A 13,275-nucleotide genomic window follows, 5' to 3' on the forward strand; every position below is an offset into this window, starting at 1 on the left:
TTTGCAAATGAATTATCTTTTTTTTTCGTTTTCTTAAATGTGAGTGAAAGAAAACACATTTGATGTTCTTATTTATAATGTTCATTAATTAAGGATACAAAAGTGCAACTTGAAATTGTTAATGCTCTGCACGACCATTTCTATGAGACTAAAATAACGTGCCTTCATGTTCTTGAAAAAAATGATTGTTGTAGCTTAACTTAGTGTGTGTTAATATTCTAGATAATATTATCTTTTAAAAATCCAAGCTTTTATCATTTTTCTAATTTTCCATATCTCTGATTTGATTTGCTTCCTATTATTTTATCTTGATATGATGTATGAACGTTTGCCATCTGTCCTCGTGAATAGTGGCGGATCCAGAATTTTTATCAAGGAGTGTCAAAATATAAAAAATTAGATACATCAAAAAATCAAGAGAGTCAACGTATAGCAAATATACATAAAATAAAATAAAAATTATCTAGTAAAGTAGTGCAATTTGCCGACGAAAAGGTGTCGTTTGATACCCCTTGGTTCAATGTCTCATGAACCTAAGTTCTTCTCCTCCTGCCTTTTGCTGTCCAGGATAATGGCCTGCAAGTCTCTGAAATATTAAGGGTCACGTGGTCCCAATATAATTGTGTTAGTGAAAAATAGATTCGCCACGTAGGTCGATTAAATGATGACACGTGTCAGCGAAATGATGAATAACATGTAAAAAATAATACTTCCTCCGTTTCAATTTATGTGAACTCATTTGACTGGGCACAGAGTTTAAGAAAAGAGAGAAGACTTTTGATCTTGTGGTGTAAAATGAGGCACATATATTTTGTGTGGCTATAAATCATTGTGTAAAGGTAAATTGTTTTCAAATAAGGAAAGGGGTCATTCTTTTTGGCACGGACTAAAAAGGAAATAGGTTCGCATAAATTGAAACGGATGGAGTATGTGAAACATTCTCGGAGTTGAAAAAATTGATACCGTACATGTTAGTCTCATAACTACACATAAGAGAATAATCTCGGACATGATGGAAAGGGTCATTAATAGGCACGAATAAGGAAAGAATCAATCAATCCTGGACTACACGAGATTTGTTATTATTTCTTCATCCGTAACAAATCAACTATGTAATAAACAGTTAATAAATGACAGTAACGAGCATGAGCTAGACTATTCAATTATTCTCTCAATCGCGTTGTTTACTCTTCGCTCTCTATTTCTGGCAAATTATTATTGAGTTCATACAGAAGAAAAGCTACAAACTTCAATAAGATGTCAATTTACTTTTATCTCTCAATTTGTTCCTTTTTTCTATTTGTTATTTTTCATAATATTTATATTTGAAAAGGTGAAATAAATTGGTTGTTAGTGACTTCAAAAAAAAATTAATTGTTTTGATCACAAAAACTATTTTCAGATTAAACAATAACTGAAAATATGAAGTTGGTTATAAGCCCAAAGACATTTGTGGAAACATAAATAAACGTAACATGAAATTAATGTCTTATGCACATAACTTATCTTTCACAATGGCACCTCTAAAGACGTACATAAGAATAAAAATATTTGGGACTCAAGGGTGTAGAATGGATCTACAGTATTGGGTATGGGTTCTCGAGAAATCAGTAACTTTTATCTAAACCTTATATTTATACTGAAAAATCTATTAAATATATTATTATTTTTAGCTTGGAACCCAAAACTAAAATCAGTTGTTGGTTCAGCAAAGGAGGAACCAACTTAAGCTATGTTCCTGAATAATTGATGAAGGGTTGAATCCCATTGTGTACTTTTTAACTTCACTTTTGTTTTTTTCACAAAACAACACCGGCAGACACTTTTGTTTATTTTTTTCTTTTGAAAACATACCAGCCAGATAAATAAAAAATTGTCTACTTGCTGAAAGCATCACTTTTGCCCAAATCAGTTATTATTGTTTTGTCTAATTATTATTGTATATTAATTTGTGATCGCTGAAAATTTATAAGGTTCAAAATTTGGATCCGCATATGTGGGACACACCCCGACTTATAAAAGATTAGATGTCTCTGACTATCAGTGGCGTAGCCACACTATGTTAAGTGTGGTCAAGCGAACACCTTCGTTGAAAAATTATATTATATAAATCAAATATTATTTTATATATATATATATATTACACTCTTAATATAGTTGATTAAGGCAGTTCAGCAGTCCAGATGTTCAAAGTGATGTGTTGTTCGGGAGTTCAAAGTTATTTGCCCATTTATTTGCCAAAACTAAACGGAGACTACCGTGTGAAGTCTATTTGACTCTTTTTCAAATAGTTTATATCATTTATCGACAAAAAAAAATTATTGACTTGTTTAAAGTTGAGCATCCCTAGGGAAATTTCTAGGTACGTCACTGTTAACTATTACCTATGTCATGACTCCAAATCCACTAGTCGTAATGGAACTTAACCCAACCCGCTAGGTAAGCCAACTAATAACTATCCAATTTCAATAATATTAATAAGGCAATTAAACAAAAGGAATTATCTGAATCTTATACATTTCCCAAGGACTTGTAGTACAAATCATGAGCTCCTAAGAATAGAGTTTACAAAGCTGATATGAAGTAAATACATTATTTGTTTAAAAGTACATAAACAAAGTTTTATAAATCTAAGGCTACCATGAACAAGAGGCAGCTGCAACCGGAACGCAGGTACATCTTCGATTCCAGCTCTCGTCGACCACAGCAATGTCAGCAGTCAACATCTCCACACAAGGTGCAAAAGTGTAGTATGGGTACAACCGACCCCATGTACTCAGTAAGTAACAAACCTAACCTTAGGTTGAAAGTAGCGACGAGCTGGAACATAGGTCGGGTCCAACACCAATAACCAACAACAATTCATAACAATGCAAGGCAAGTAATAAAAGAAGTAACTCGGAATTTAAAATGCTTAGCGTATTCATAATTCCCGAAAATAGTTCCGATTTTCAAGTATATTAGTGAAAACACAAATTCTTTACCGAAATCGTCGAAAAATATGAGATAGTTTGAAATCTGTAATTTTTTCAAAAATCCTTTCCAAAGTAATTAAGATGTTTCATTTTCTTTCCAAATAGCAAGTGTGAAATATCTCTCTATGCCCACGTATCAATATGTGTGAAAAGTCATGAATGATGTGATACCGTACAGTATGAGCAAAATACATCTCTATGCTTGTATGGTATGTGTACATGTCAATGCCATATATCTTAGAGATGAACTCATGTACCCACACTCTCAAAGTACTCAATCTCACTACCTCATACTTTCCATTCATCATGCTCAATCACTCAGTATTGTATATGGCCAATCTGGCCCAGGGAAGATCTATCCCCGAATATATACATCAACTGACCCATAGTCACTCAGTACTGAGTAAAGGCAAATCCAGCCCGTAGGGAAGATCCATCCCAGGTATATAAATGCTTCGGACAAGATCCATGTCCAAGGAAGATCCATCTCTTAATATAATCTACTGCGCTCACTGAGGGTGCGTACAGACTCTGGAGGGGCTCCTACAGTCCAAGCGCTATCATAACATCAGTATAACCACTGCGGCGTGCACCCCGATCCAATAACTATCACTCATAATCAAGCTCTCGGCTTCACTCATCCATCAATCTCTCCAGTCTCACTCACGGGCTCACAATGTCATGAAACTAGCCCGACAACAATGATATGATGTATTAATTAATAACAATTGAGACTGAGATATGATATGATGTATCAATAAATAACAACTCAGACTAAGATATGATATGAATGCATGAATATGACTGAGTACGAAATATCAATAAAATTAGTGAAATGACAGCAAGAAACGACCATTATGGGTCCCAAGAGTATCGGGAAAAAGCCTAAACATGATATCTAGCATGATTGACAGCTCAATTACTTTATCACATGGTGAAAACACGGATATCAACAAAATAAGAGCATTATGCAATGCCATGAAAACAATAGAGTCACAATTCACATGGTGCACGCCCACACGTCCGTTATCTAACATGTGTGTCACCTCAATACCAATCACATAATATGTATTTCGGGGTTTTATACCCTTAGAACTAAGTTTAGAAGTGTTACTTACCTCGAACAAGCCAATTCCAATAAAGAACAAGATAAGCGATGCTCCAAAAATGCCCGCGCGTACCGACCTTCGAACAGCTCGAAACTAACCAAAAAGAACTCAAATATATCAAACAATGCTAAAGGAACCAATTCCAAATGATAAAGATCGAATTCTTAATCAAAACCCAAAACCAGCCAAAAATCACACTCGGGCCCGCGCCTCAGAACCCGACAAAACTCACAAAATTTGAGAACCCATTCAATTACGAGTCCAACCATACTAGTTGATGTGTGGCTATAATTTCATAGTTTCGTACATTACTTGACTTGCATTTTATATGCTTTAATTATAAATTACATTTTATTTGCGCGTAATGGAGTCTATTTTATGTGTAAGTGAATTGAAGATAAAAGTAGAGCAAAAGGGATACTTAAACGTTGAAAGTGTGCTCGAGAACGGTGAAAAGAAGAGGCCAGGCTTTAGCCTGGCGAGGCCAGCCAAAGGCCAAGTCCAGTCCGAGTTTTGAAGACTTAATTTGTTTCCCGGCTTGACTATGACTTGGCCTACACATTTAGGTCTTTTCCTACACATATAAATAGACCTAAAAACGTCACTTTTGACATAATTTAGACCTAAGGAGGCTAAGAAGATCGGGGATTCGACCTAAGGAGGCAAGAACACACTAGGAGCAAAGCGAAGGATTCTTCTACGAGTTTTTCACTTCTTTCTTCCTATTTCCATTATTGGTTATGAATTATAGTATTGTAGTTATGCATACTATTATGAGTAGATAATTTGTTATCTAGGGTTTTGATGTAACATATTAGAGGATGATTTTCCTGCTACGTTAATATAGATTTGATGTAGTATTTTCTCTATTTGTTCAACTATGTTATTATTGTGGTTGGTTGAAGAGATCTAAATCGACTGTGCCTATTTAATGTGTATTACTCGGGAGAGAGTGCATATTTAGGTAGTTGTTGAACAATATCACTCCTAACGTATATGAAGGATCAATACGGAGGGTTTAAAGGTGAGATTAGGGATAACGAAACCTTGGTGCGATTTGAGTGAGCTGTACTTAATGCCAGCTAGCGTAATTCGGGAGAATATGTCTAGTAAATTGTGTTAGTTACTCGGGAGAGAATTATAACACTCAGAGCGCTCATGATCGGTAGAGAATACTTAGGCGAAATTATAGACTACGTAGCGGGAAGGATTCCGACAATAGGGAAATCATAATTCTAAACCTCCTTAATCTTTTCTCCAACCCTTAGTATCCCTAGTTTTTAATCTACTAATTTAATTTGTTAGTTAATTAGTTAAATACAAGAATCTTAATATCTATAAGTTAGGAATTGTTCAAGCTTGTCTTCTTAGCGACATGGTTCTCTGTGGGATTCGACTGCGGACTTGTAAGCCGGATTATATTTGCAACGACTGCTTAGTCCTTTTATTAAGGCATAGTTGGGCGTGATCATATTTTGGTGCCATTGCCGGGGGCTAACGGTTTAGGTGTAGGTGTATATATTGCTAGGTTGCAAGTTTGAACTTTTATTTTTGCTTTCTTGTATTTGATTTTTATTTATTTTTGTTTTACTTGTTAATTTGAGAAACATGGCATCTTGGAATTGTGAGAGTTCTGATATTGGTAATTCTACTTTTGATCCTCCTTATGCATATTGTGGAGGAAATCACACATTGCAAAATTGTCAAAATATTCCGAGAGCGAGTTACGTGCACCAACTCAATCTTATTTGTGGAATGTGTGTGATATGTGTGGTGGTTAAGATTGTCACTTTCATGATTGTGCTTATATTTCTTATCTTCCCCCAAACCCTTTATTATTATGGTTCTACTTTTTCTTGTGAAGATAACAGGAACAAAAAACCTAGGGAAGCTGACCTGAAGAAGATCAAAGATATGTTCAAGCTGAACGAGGATATGTTAAAGCTGAATGAGGATATGTTAAAGTGCCTTGTAGAACAAAATAGTAAATTACAACTACAGCTAGAAAGGCAAGAGGTAACTATTCACAACTTGAAAGTTCAAGTGAGTCAACTGGTTGAAGATTTTAACGATCAACAAGCCAATATTGTGAATAGTATCTAAGAAGAGCATGAATTAGAAGCAAAAATTGAGGTACCAATAGAGCGGTCCATAATAGAACACCAACAATCAATCAAACTAGAATTTGAGGACGCCGATGTTGAAGAAGTAATACTAGAGTCAACCAGGGACGTTGAAGATACAAATTTAGTTGACTCTAGTGTAATTGGTGTTGAGGAGGTTAAAAATCTTGAAGTTCATGTATTTGAGCGCGTTGGACCTCATTCCAAACACTTCTCTACATTATGTTCAGATGGTGAAATGGAAACTGAGCTGTATGAGCCAATGCAAAAGTCAAATGAAGAGGTAGATGAGCCCTATATTCTGAAATTTACAAGGCCGTCTAGGCAAAGTGACATTCCTCGGTTGAAAGCCAAAAAGTTTATAAAGTATCATTTAATTTTTGGCTCGCAACAATTTGTATCACCCCAGGAGCATGATCATAGAGCAGAATCAAAACTTGGGGTCCGATTCATAAGTTCGAAGTGGAGGCAAAAAGTGATTCGTGTCATACCGCGACGTTAAATCAAGCGCTTGTTGGGAGGCAACTCAGCTTTACTGCTTTATTTTATTTTTTATTTTTATTTATTATTGTTATTATTGTTGTTATTATTAATTGTATTATTTTTGTAGTGTCGATTCTTGATTTTCTAGGAGCATATGTTATGACCCCGGTTCGCCCTCTATGAACCATCGTGACGGCACCTAGTCTCTATGACTAGGTAAGCCTAAAAATGCGGAAAATAAACCAATTTTCGGAAGAAAACATTTTAGAACCAAAATAGTGAAATAGAACAGCGTTTAAAAGTGCCGCTCGGCATACATAATATCAACTCTCAAAAAGACTAACACATTTCCCAAAACCTGAAATCTCATGATCACAAGCCTTTGAATGTCTACAAGCATCTAACTCCAGAATGTCTAACAAAGAAACGAAAATACAGAAGGGCTAAATACAAAAAGGGAGAGTAGGAAGGGACTCTTCGGTCTGTGGACGCGGCAGATATACCTCGGAGTCTCTTCAAGCGCCTCGTATCAAGCGTGATAAGTCTGAGTAGAAGTACCTGGATCTGCACATGAAAAACATGCGCAGAAAGGGCATGAGTACACCACAGTGGTACTCAGTAAGTGCCAAGCCTAACCTCAGTTGGGTAGTGACGAGGAAGGTCAGGGCCCTACTGAGGTTAAATAAAATATAAGGTTTAACAATGTAGAACAGAACTGTATAAATAAGTACAACAGTAAAAGTAACATAGGATATAAAGAACAACAACTACTACTATAGAGGCAAGGTAAACACAGAAAGAAATACAGTTCAATACAAAAATAACAACCAGGGATCTCCTAGGATACCGTCCTGTAGTCCCAAATGTAAATATTCGGTGGATCTCCCAGAATACCGTCCCGTAGTACAACTCATAATGCAAGGGGATCTCCCGGAATATCGATCCATAATCCCAAATGGAAATACTCAATACAAGGGGAATCTACCGGGTGCAATCCCGTAGTTCTAATGTAAATGTGCAGGGGGGATCTCCCGGAATACCGTTCTGTAGTCCCAAAGTAAAGATACAGGGGGATCTCCCGGGATATCATCTCGTAGTCCCAAAGTAAACAAACAACAACAATAGGAAGAGTACACAGTTCAATTCAAGTTCCATACCAAGGTAAAACAGGTATTTCTATCCTAACATGTTGCACGTAATCCAAATAAAGCAGTTTGAGCAAGTAAGGCAATTAAGTCAATTAGACATGCTTTCCTAAGCTAACAACAAGCTTAAATTGCAAGCAATATAAACAGAAAAAGGAAACATACTAGTAATTACTTAATGAAAACCGGATTTTCAACAACTAGCACAAGTATGCACTCGTCACCTCACGTACAAGGTATTTCAATTATCAATAATACCAAATCCTAAGGGAAGGTCCCCCACACAAGGTTAAGTAAGCCACTTACTTCGAACCAGCTCAAAATCAACCCGAAACCATGTTGTTGCCACGAGTACTCGCCTCCAAATGACCCAAATATATTCAATTCAATTGCATAATGTAAATAACACTTCAAGTAACTGATTCTACAATTAAATTCTAAGCTAATACGCGAAATTAGGTAAAATAACCAAAATGCCCCTCGGGCCCACGTCTCGGAATCGGGTAAAATTTATATTTCCAAAATACTCACACTCTCACGAGTTCATTCATACCAAAAGTACCAAAATCGGACCTCAAATGGTCCCTCAAATCATCACTCAAAAATCTCTAATTAATCAAGCCCTAACCCCCCCAAATTACCACTGATTTTCCTTAATTTTTCATGCTTATAATGATAAAAATCACTCCAATAACGAGTTTAGGGACCAAAGACCTTACCCCAATGAACTCTTCTGAAAATTTCCCTTGCAAAGGCTCCCCAAGGCTTCTTCCTGTTTGAAAAGAGGTGAAAATAGTTCAAATTCGTGAAGGCAAGTATTTATATGTTTCTTTCCAGCTAATCCGCTCCTGCGGTTCTGCTTTTGCGCACCAACAGTTGCATCTGCGACAAATCACTAACTCAGCCTTTTCCGCACCTGCGACTCCCTATTCGCAGATCCGTACCACTTCTGCGGTAAATCTCCCGCTTCTGTGGCACTTGCCCCTTCCTCATCTGGTCGCTTCTGCAACTTGATTCCTCATCTACGGGAGTCGCACCTGCGGCCTCTCAACCACAGATGTGGTTATGATAGCAGTCATAGCTTCAGCTGCAACTCCAAATTCCAAATTCCAAATCCTTCCGTCAATCATCCGAAATCACCACCGGGACTTCAACCAAAAGCACAAACAAGTCTAATACCACTGTCCAAACTTATACCAATCCTTAAAATACCTAAAACAACATCGAAACGACGAATCAACCATGGATTCAAGCCTAAGAACTCCCAAACTTTAAATTTATGCGTTCGATCAAAAAGTCTATCAAACCTCGTCTGAATGACCTGAAATGTTGCACACACGTCATATTCAACACTATGGAGTTTCTTCAACTTCTGGAATTCCATTTTGACCCTCGGATCAAAATCTCACTATCGAACCGGAAACTTCAAAATTCAAATTTCGACATTTCAAGCCTAAATTAGCTAAGGACCTCCAAAACACAATCCAAACACGCTCCCAAACCCAAAATCATCCAACGGAGCTAACGGGATCATCGGAATTCCATTCCGAGGTCGTCTTCACACTATTCCGACTACGGTCAAATTTTTAAAACTTAAGCTCTTATTTAGAGAATAAGTGTCCCAAAACTCTCTGAAACTCCAAACAAACCTTCCCGACAACTCACAATAGAAGAAACAAACACGGGGGAAGTAGTTAATAGGGGATCGAGGCGTAAATTCTTAAAATGATTGGCCAGATTGTTACAGCATGGAAAGCAAAACTATTATAAGGATTGATGTTTTAGAATTCAATACCACACAAGAGGGGGTGATTTGTTTGGTACCCAATTTTCGCTTAACTGAACTATAGAAGAACATGGTTCTTCTATGTGTTCCAAATGCTACTGTTTGAGGAATAATAAGTAAAGAAAAATAAAGAACACAGAGACTTTTACGTAGAAAACACTTGGCTCAAAAGGTGAAAAAATCGCGACCTACTACTTAGTAGGATTTTCCCAAACTTCCTCTAAAATCACTGAGCCAAAACAGCATTTACAAAACTCTTTGTAAACCTAAGGATTAACTTTAATCCCGTTGTGGCACACAGCCTCAACTGCTGCGACAACTTCAAGTTAACTCTAACTTGAACACTCTAGGTACCTAATACAATTGCTTCTATAAAATCTAAAAGGTATAATGTAAAACCATCTACTACAATTGAACTAGAATAAAAGATAGACATTTGGATCTGGTTCTTCTATCTCGTTCAAGTAGCTTCAGGATTGCACACTCGAATCACACATAAATTGCTTGCAAAATTGTCTTGCTCTTTTGTTCTCAATTTAAGTTTAACTTCTACTTATGTGCATTACCTCTAAAAGAGAACAACACTGATATTTAATGGGTTAGTAATTAGAGATTGACTGGGATTCAAATACTACTCTTCTATTGTAGAAGAGTTCAAGGTGATCTCAAACTCTAACACTATCTTTTTCCTAGATTGTGTTCTCTTCATGTAAGGAGTCTTTCTCTCCTTATCCAATATGCAACCTTTTCGATCAGATCAGGAGATATTGCTTCTTGATAAGTTAGATTTATCTCTTTCACGTGCATCTCATATGTACAAGTTGATTACGGTTGTACTTCACAAGATGGACATGGTCCATGTCTGAGTTCTTTTGTCAATATTATCAAGGAAAGATTAACATTGAACAAGAGCAAAAATAGTAGATATCATTGATAGAAGATATGATGCTACCACAATCCACAACCATAAAGCAAAAACATTTAAAACATGAGCAAGAAGAAAGAAAAGTCCCTAATCCAGGTCACTGAAGGTACTAGACAGGTTCAGGAGATAAAGGCTAGAATTCTTAAGGCTTGGGAAAGCTAGAGGGTTGGTTTTGGGCTTGGAGAAGATTCAGCATATTGTGAAGAATTCCATCAGTCTTCTCTTTTTCCTTGGTAAGCTCAGTTTTGAGAGCATCCCTCTCAGATTCCACCTCTGCCACACGAGCCTTGAGCCTTGCTATCTCAGCATCATTGGCTTCATATTCATGAACCAAAGCTCTGACTTTGCTGTTGATAGGAGTCTTCTTGGATGAACCAGGTTCACTTGGGATGGCATTGACTAAATAGTCACAACCAAGCAGAGTATTAATGCCAAAGTGATCCTTGCTTGAGGCCATTTCTCATTTCTTCAGAGGCACATTGCACCTATCTAGAACTGTAGTTAGAATAAATCCATAGGGGATAGTATGAGCCTTGGAGCCATTGATGACCATGTCCAGTAGCTTGATGATGAATGCAGTCCAATTAATTTGACTTCCATTTCCAGCCACTCCATTAGGACTAAGTTTATAAAATTTGCAGTATGCCTTCTCTCCTACCTGGGCAGTAGGCACTTGTTGACAAATTCAAAAATGACTTTGTGATGTGGCTTCATTTCACTATTCTGAATAGCCCTAGCCTTATTCACATCTGCAACATCACAGTACCTCATGGTAATTGCAAGAGCAGTAGAAAGGGAGTCTAGGCAAGGCCATATTTGCCTTGTATAGTCATCAAACCCTTCAGAGGGTATGTCAAGTATCTCATCTAGCTCCTTTGCATCAAAGGTCACATGAACACCTTTTACCAGACTGCTAACTCTGCTATCCTTAACCTCTGCATTTTCTATGAACTCAATGATTTCCTTCCTAGCCAACTTTCCATCCATCTTAAGGGCAATGTCCTTCCACCCTGAGCAACTAAGGCATCCACCAGTCTCATCATTCCTGGTTCCACCAGGTCTTTCAGCAATCTACCCTTCAAAAAAATTCTTTTGCCAAACATGGCAAGCTTGTCTTGTTCACCATCAGACTCATCTTCTTCTTCTTCTCCACTCCATTCCTCATCTTCAGAAATTCTTACTTGTTTACTTTTCACTGCAGACCTTATCCTCTTGGCTAATGAAGGTTCAGCAGCCTTGGACACAGAGGTAGACTTCTTGGAAGAAGTCTTGGGCTTTTTGGGCTTGGGGGTCTGAACCTCCATTGTTGTAGCTGTCTCCTGATGGACCTGTTCCATCTCCTCAACTTCCACAGCTTCTGAGGACTCTGCAACCTTTCCTTTTCTTTTATCCATCATTTTCTTCTTACTCTCAGTCAGAGCCTTTTGTAGAGCACTCTCACTCTGTTTCACCCTGCTTCTTGTGGCTCTTTCCTTTGGCAAGGAAGTTTTAGTAGGTGTTGGAGAGAAAGCCTTTCATTTCTTTGAAGGCTTAGGAACACTAGGGGATTTGGTGTGGGAGTTCTTCTTTTCTTTGGGTCATAACTTGCCCCAACCTTTTTCAACAGGTCTGCTAGGGTCTCTTTAGTTGATGAACCAAGTTCATCTCCCTGTGCTCTTAGATTAACTAACCCTTCAGCATCTTCACCGGAACCACTTCCCTCTAATTTCTTGCCACTCTCTTCAACATTTTCTTGTTCAACACCACATATAGCAGGCACAGACAAATCAACAGTGGGTGAATGATCAACCACTCCTTTCCCTTTTCTCATCACATCACCATATTCACCCTCTCTCTCTTTTTCTTTTTCAAATTTCTTTTTACCTCCACTCCTTTGCAACTTAGGTATTTCCACATCCCTGACAGACCCAACCAAAATAAACCTATTTTCTAGACTTTTAGACGAGGAAGCACTTACCTTAGAAGGGGATTCTTGAGTTTTCTCAGAGTCAGAAGACCCAGGTCCTTCCCCCTCACTAGAAGATTTGTACGATTCAGAATCAAAGGAAGAATCAGAATCTTGAGCCTGACTTGCCTTTAATTGCTCATTTAATTTCTTTGAACGAGCCCCGGAAGTTGCAGTTTTTCGAGCAACCATTTTTACCCTTCTCAGCCTGGGTTTGGGAGATGTGCTTGGTGGAGGAGGGGTAGATGAGTTAGAGGGAGTGGGTGGTGGAGGAGTTCCAAGATTTTCTTGTGGGTTTGTCATGATTGCTAGTTTTTGAGAGAATTAGAGAGTTAGAATTTTGGAGAAGAAAGCAAGGGAGTTAGAATTTTTGACGATATAGAATTGTGGAGATGGCAGGAGGTAATGATGTGTATTTAAAGGATATACACATTTAATGTATAACAACAGCTTTAGCAGTGGTCAATAAGAGGTCTAATCAACCTGAAATTTCAGGTTTGAATGAGCGGTTAAGCTTCCCTAGATTTTAAGCAAATTTTGTGTTTAGAGGTATAATGCTGATGGAACTAGTTCAAGGCAATGGATAGAATTTTCTAAGGAGTTTGAACAATTTTAGGACTTCTGCTCATGATTTAAATATTTATATTTCTAATTGTGCAGAGTATAGAAAATATGTCTTAGCAGTCAGATGAACCCATACAGATGAATCATGTTCTTCATTTAGAATTCTCTTGGTCATGCCTCAATTTACCATAATAGTGAAAATTTTGTAGGAGATCAGTGA

General features: G+C 37.4%; 1 protein-coding gene across 1 annotated transcript; it reads right to left on the minus strand.

Moving 5' to 3' along the window:
- Positions 1 to 11,006: 11,006 nt before the first annotated feature.
- LOC138877177 (uncharacterized) lies at positions 11,007 to 12,794 on the minus strand. The gene is made up of 4 exons (XM_070156766.1): positions 12,135 to 12,794; positions 11,728 to 12,018; positions 11,294 to 11,617; positions 11,007 to 11,204 (listed from the first exon to the last, which is right to left on the minus strand). Exons 1-4 carry the CDS (start codon positions 12,792 to 12,794, stop codon positions 11,007 to 11,009), a joined length of 1,473 nt encoding a protein of 490 aa, XP_070012867.1.
- Positions 12,795 to 13,275: the final 481 nt, after the last annotated feature.

The sequence above is a fragment of the Nicotiana sylvestris genome, chromosome 9, assembly GCF_000393655.2.
Source record: "Nicotiana sylvestris chromosome 9, ASM39365v2, whole genome shotgun sequence".
Classification (NCBI taxonomy): Eukaryota; Viridiplantae; Streptophyta; class Magnoliopsida; order Solanales; family Solanaceae; genus Nicotiana; species Nicotiana sylvestris.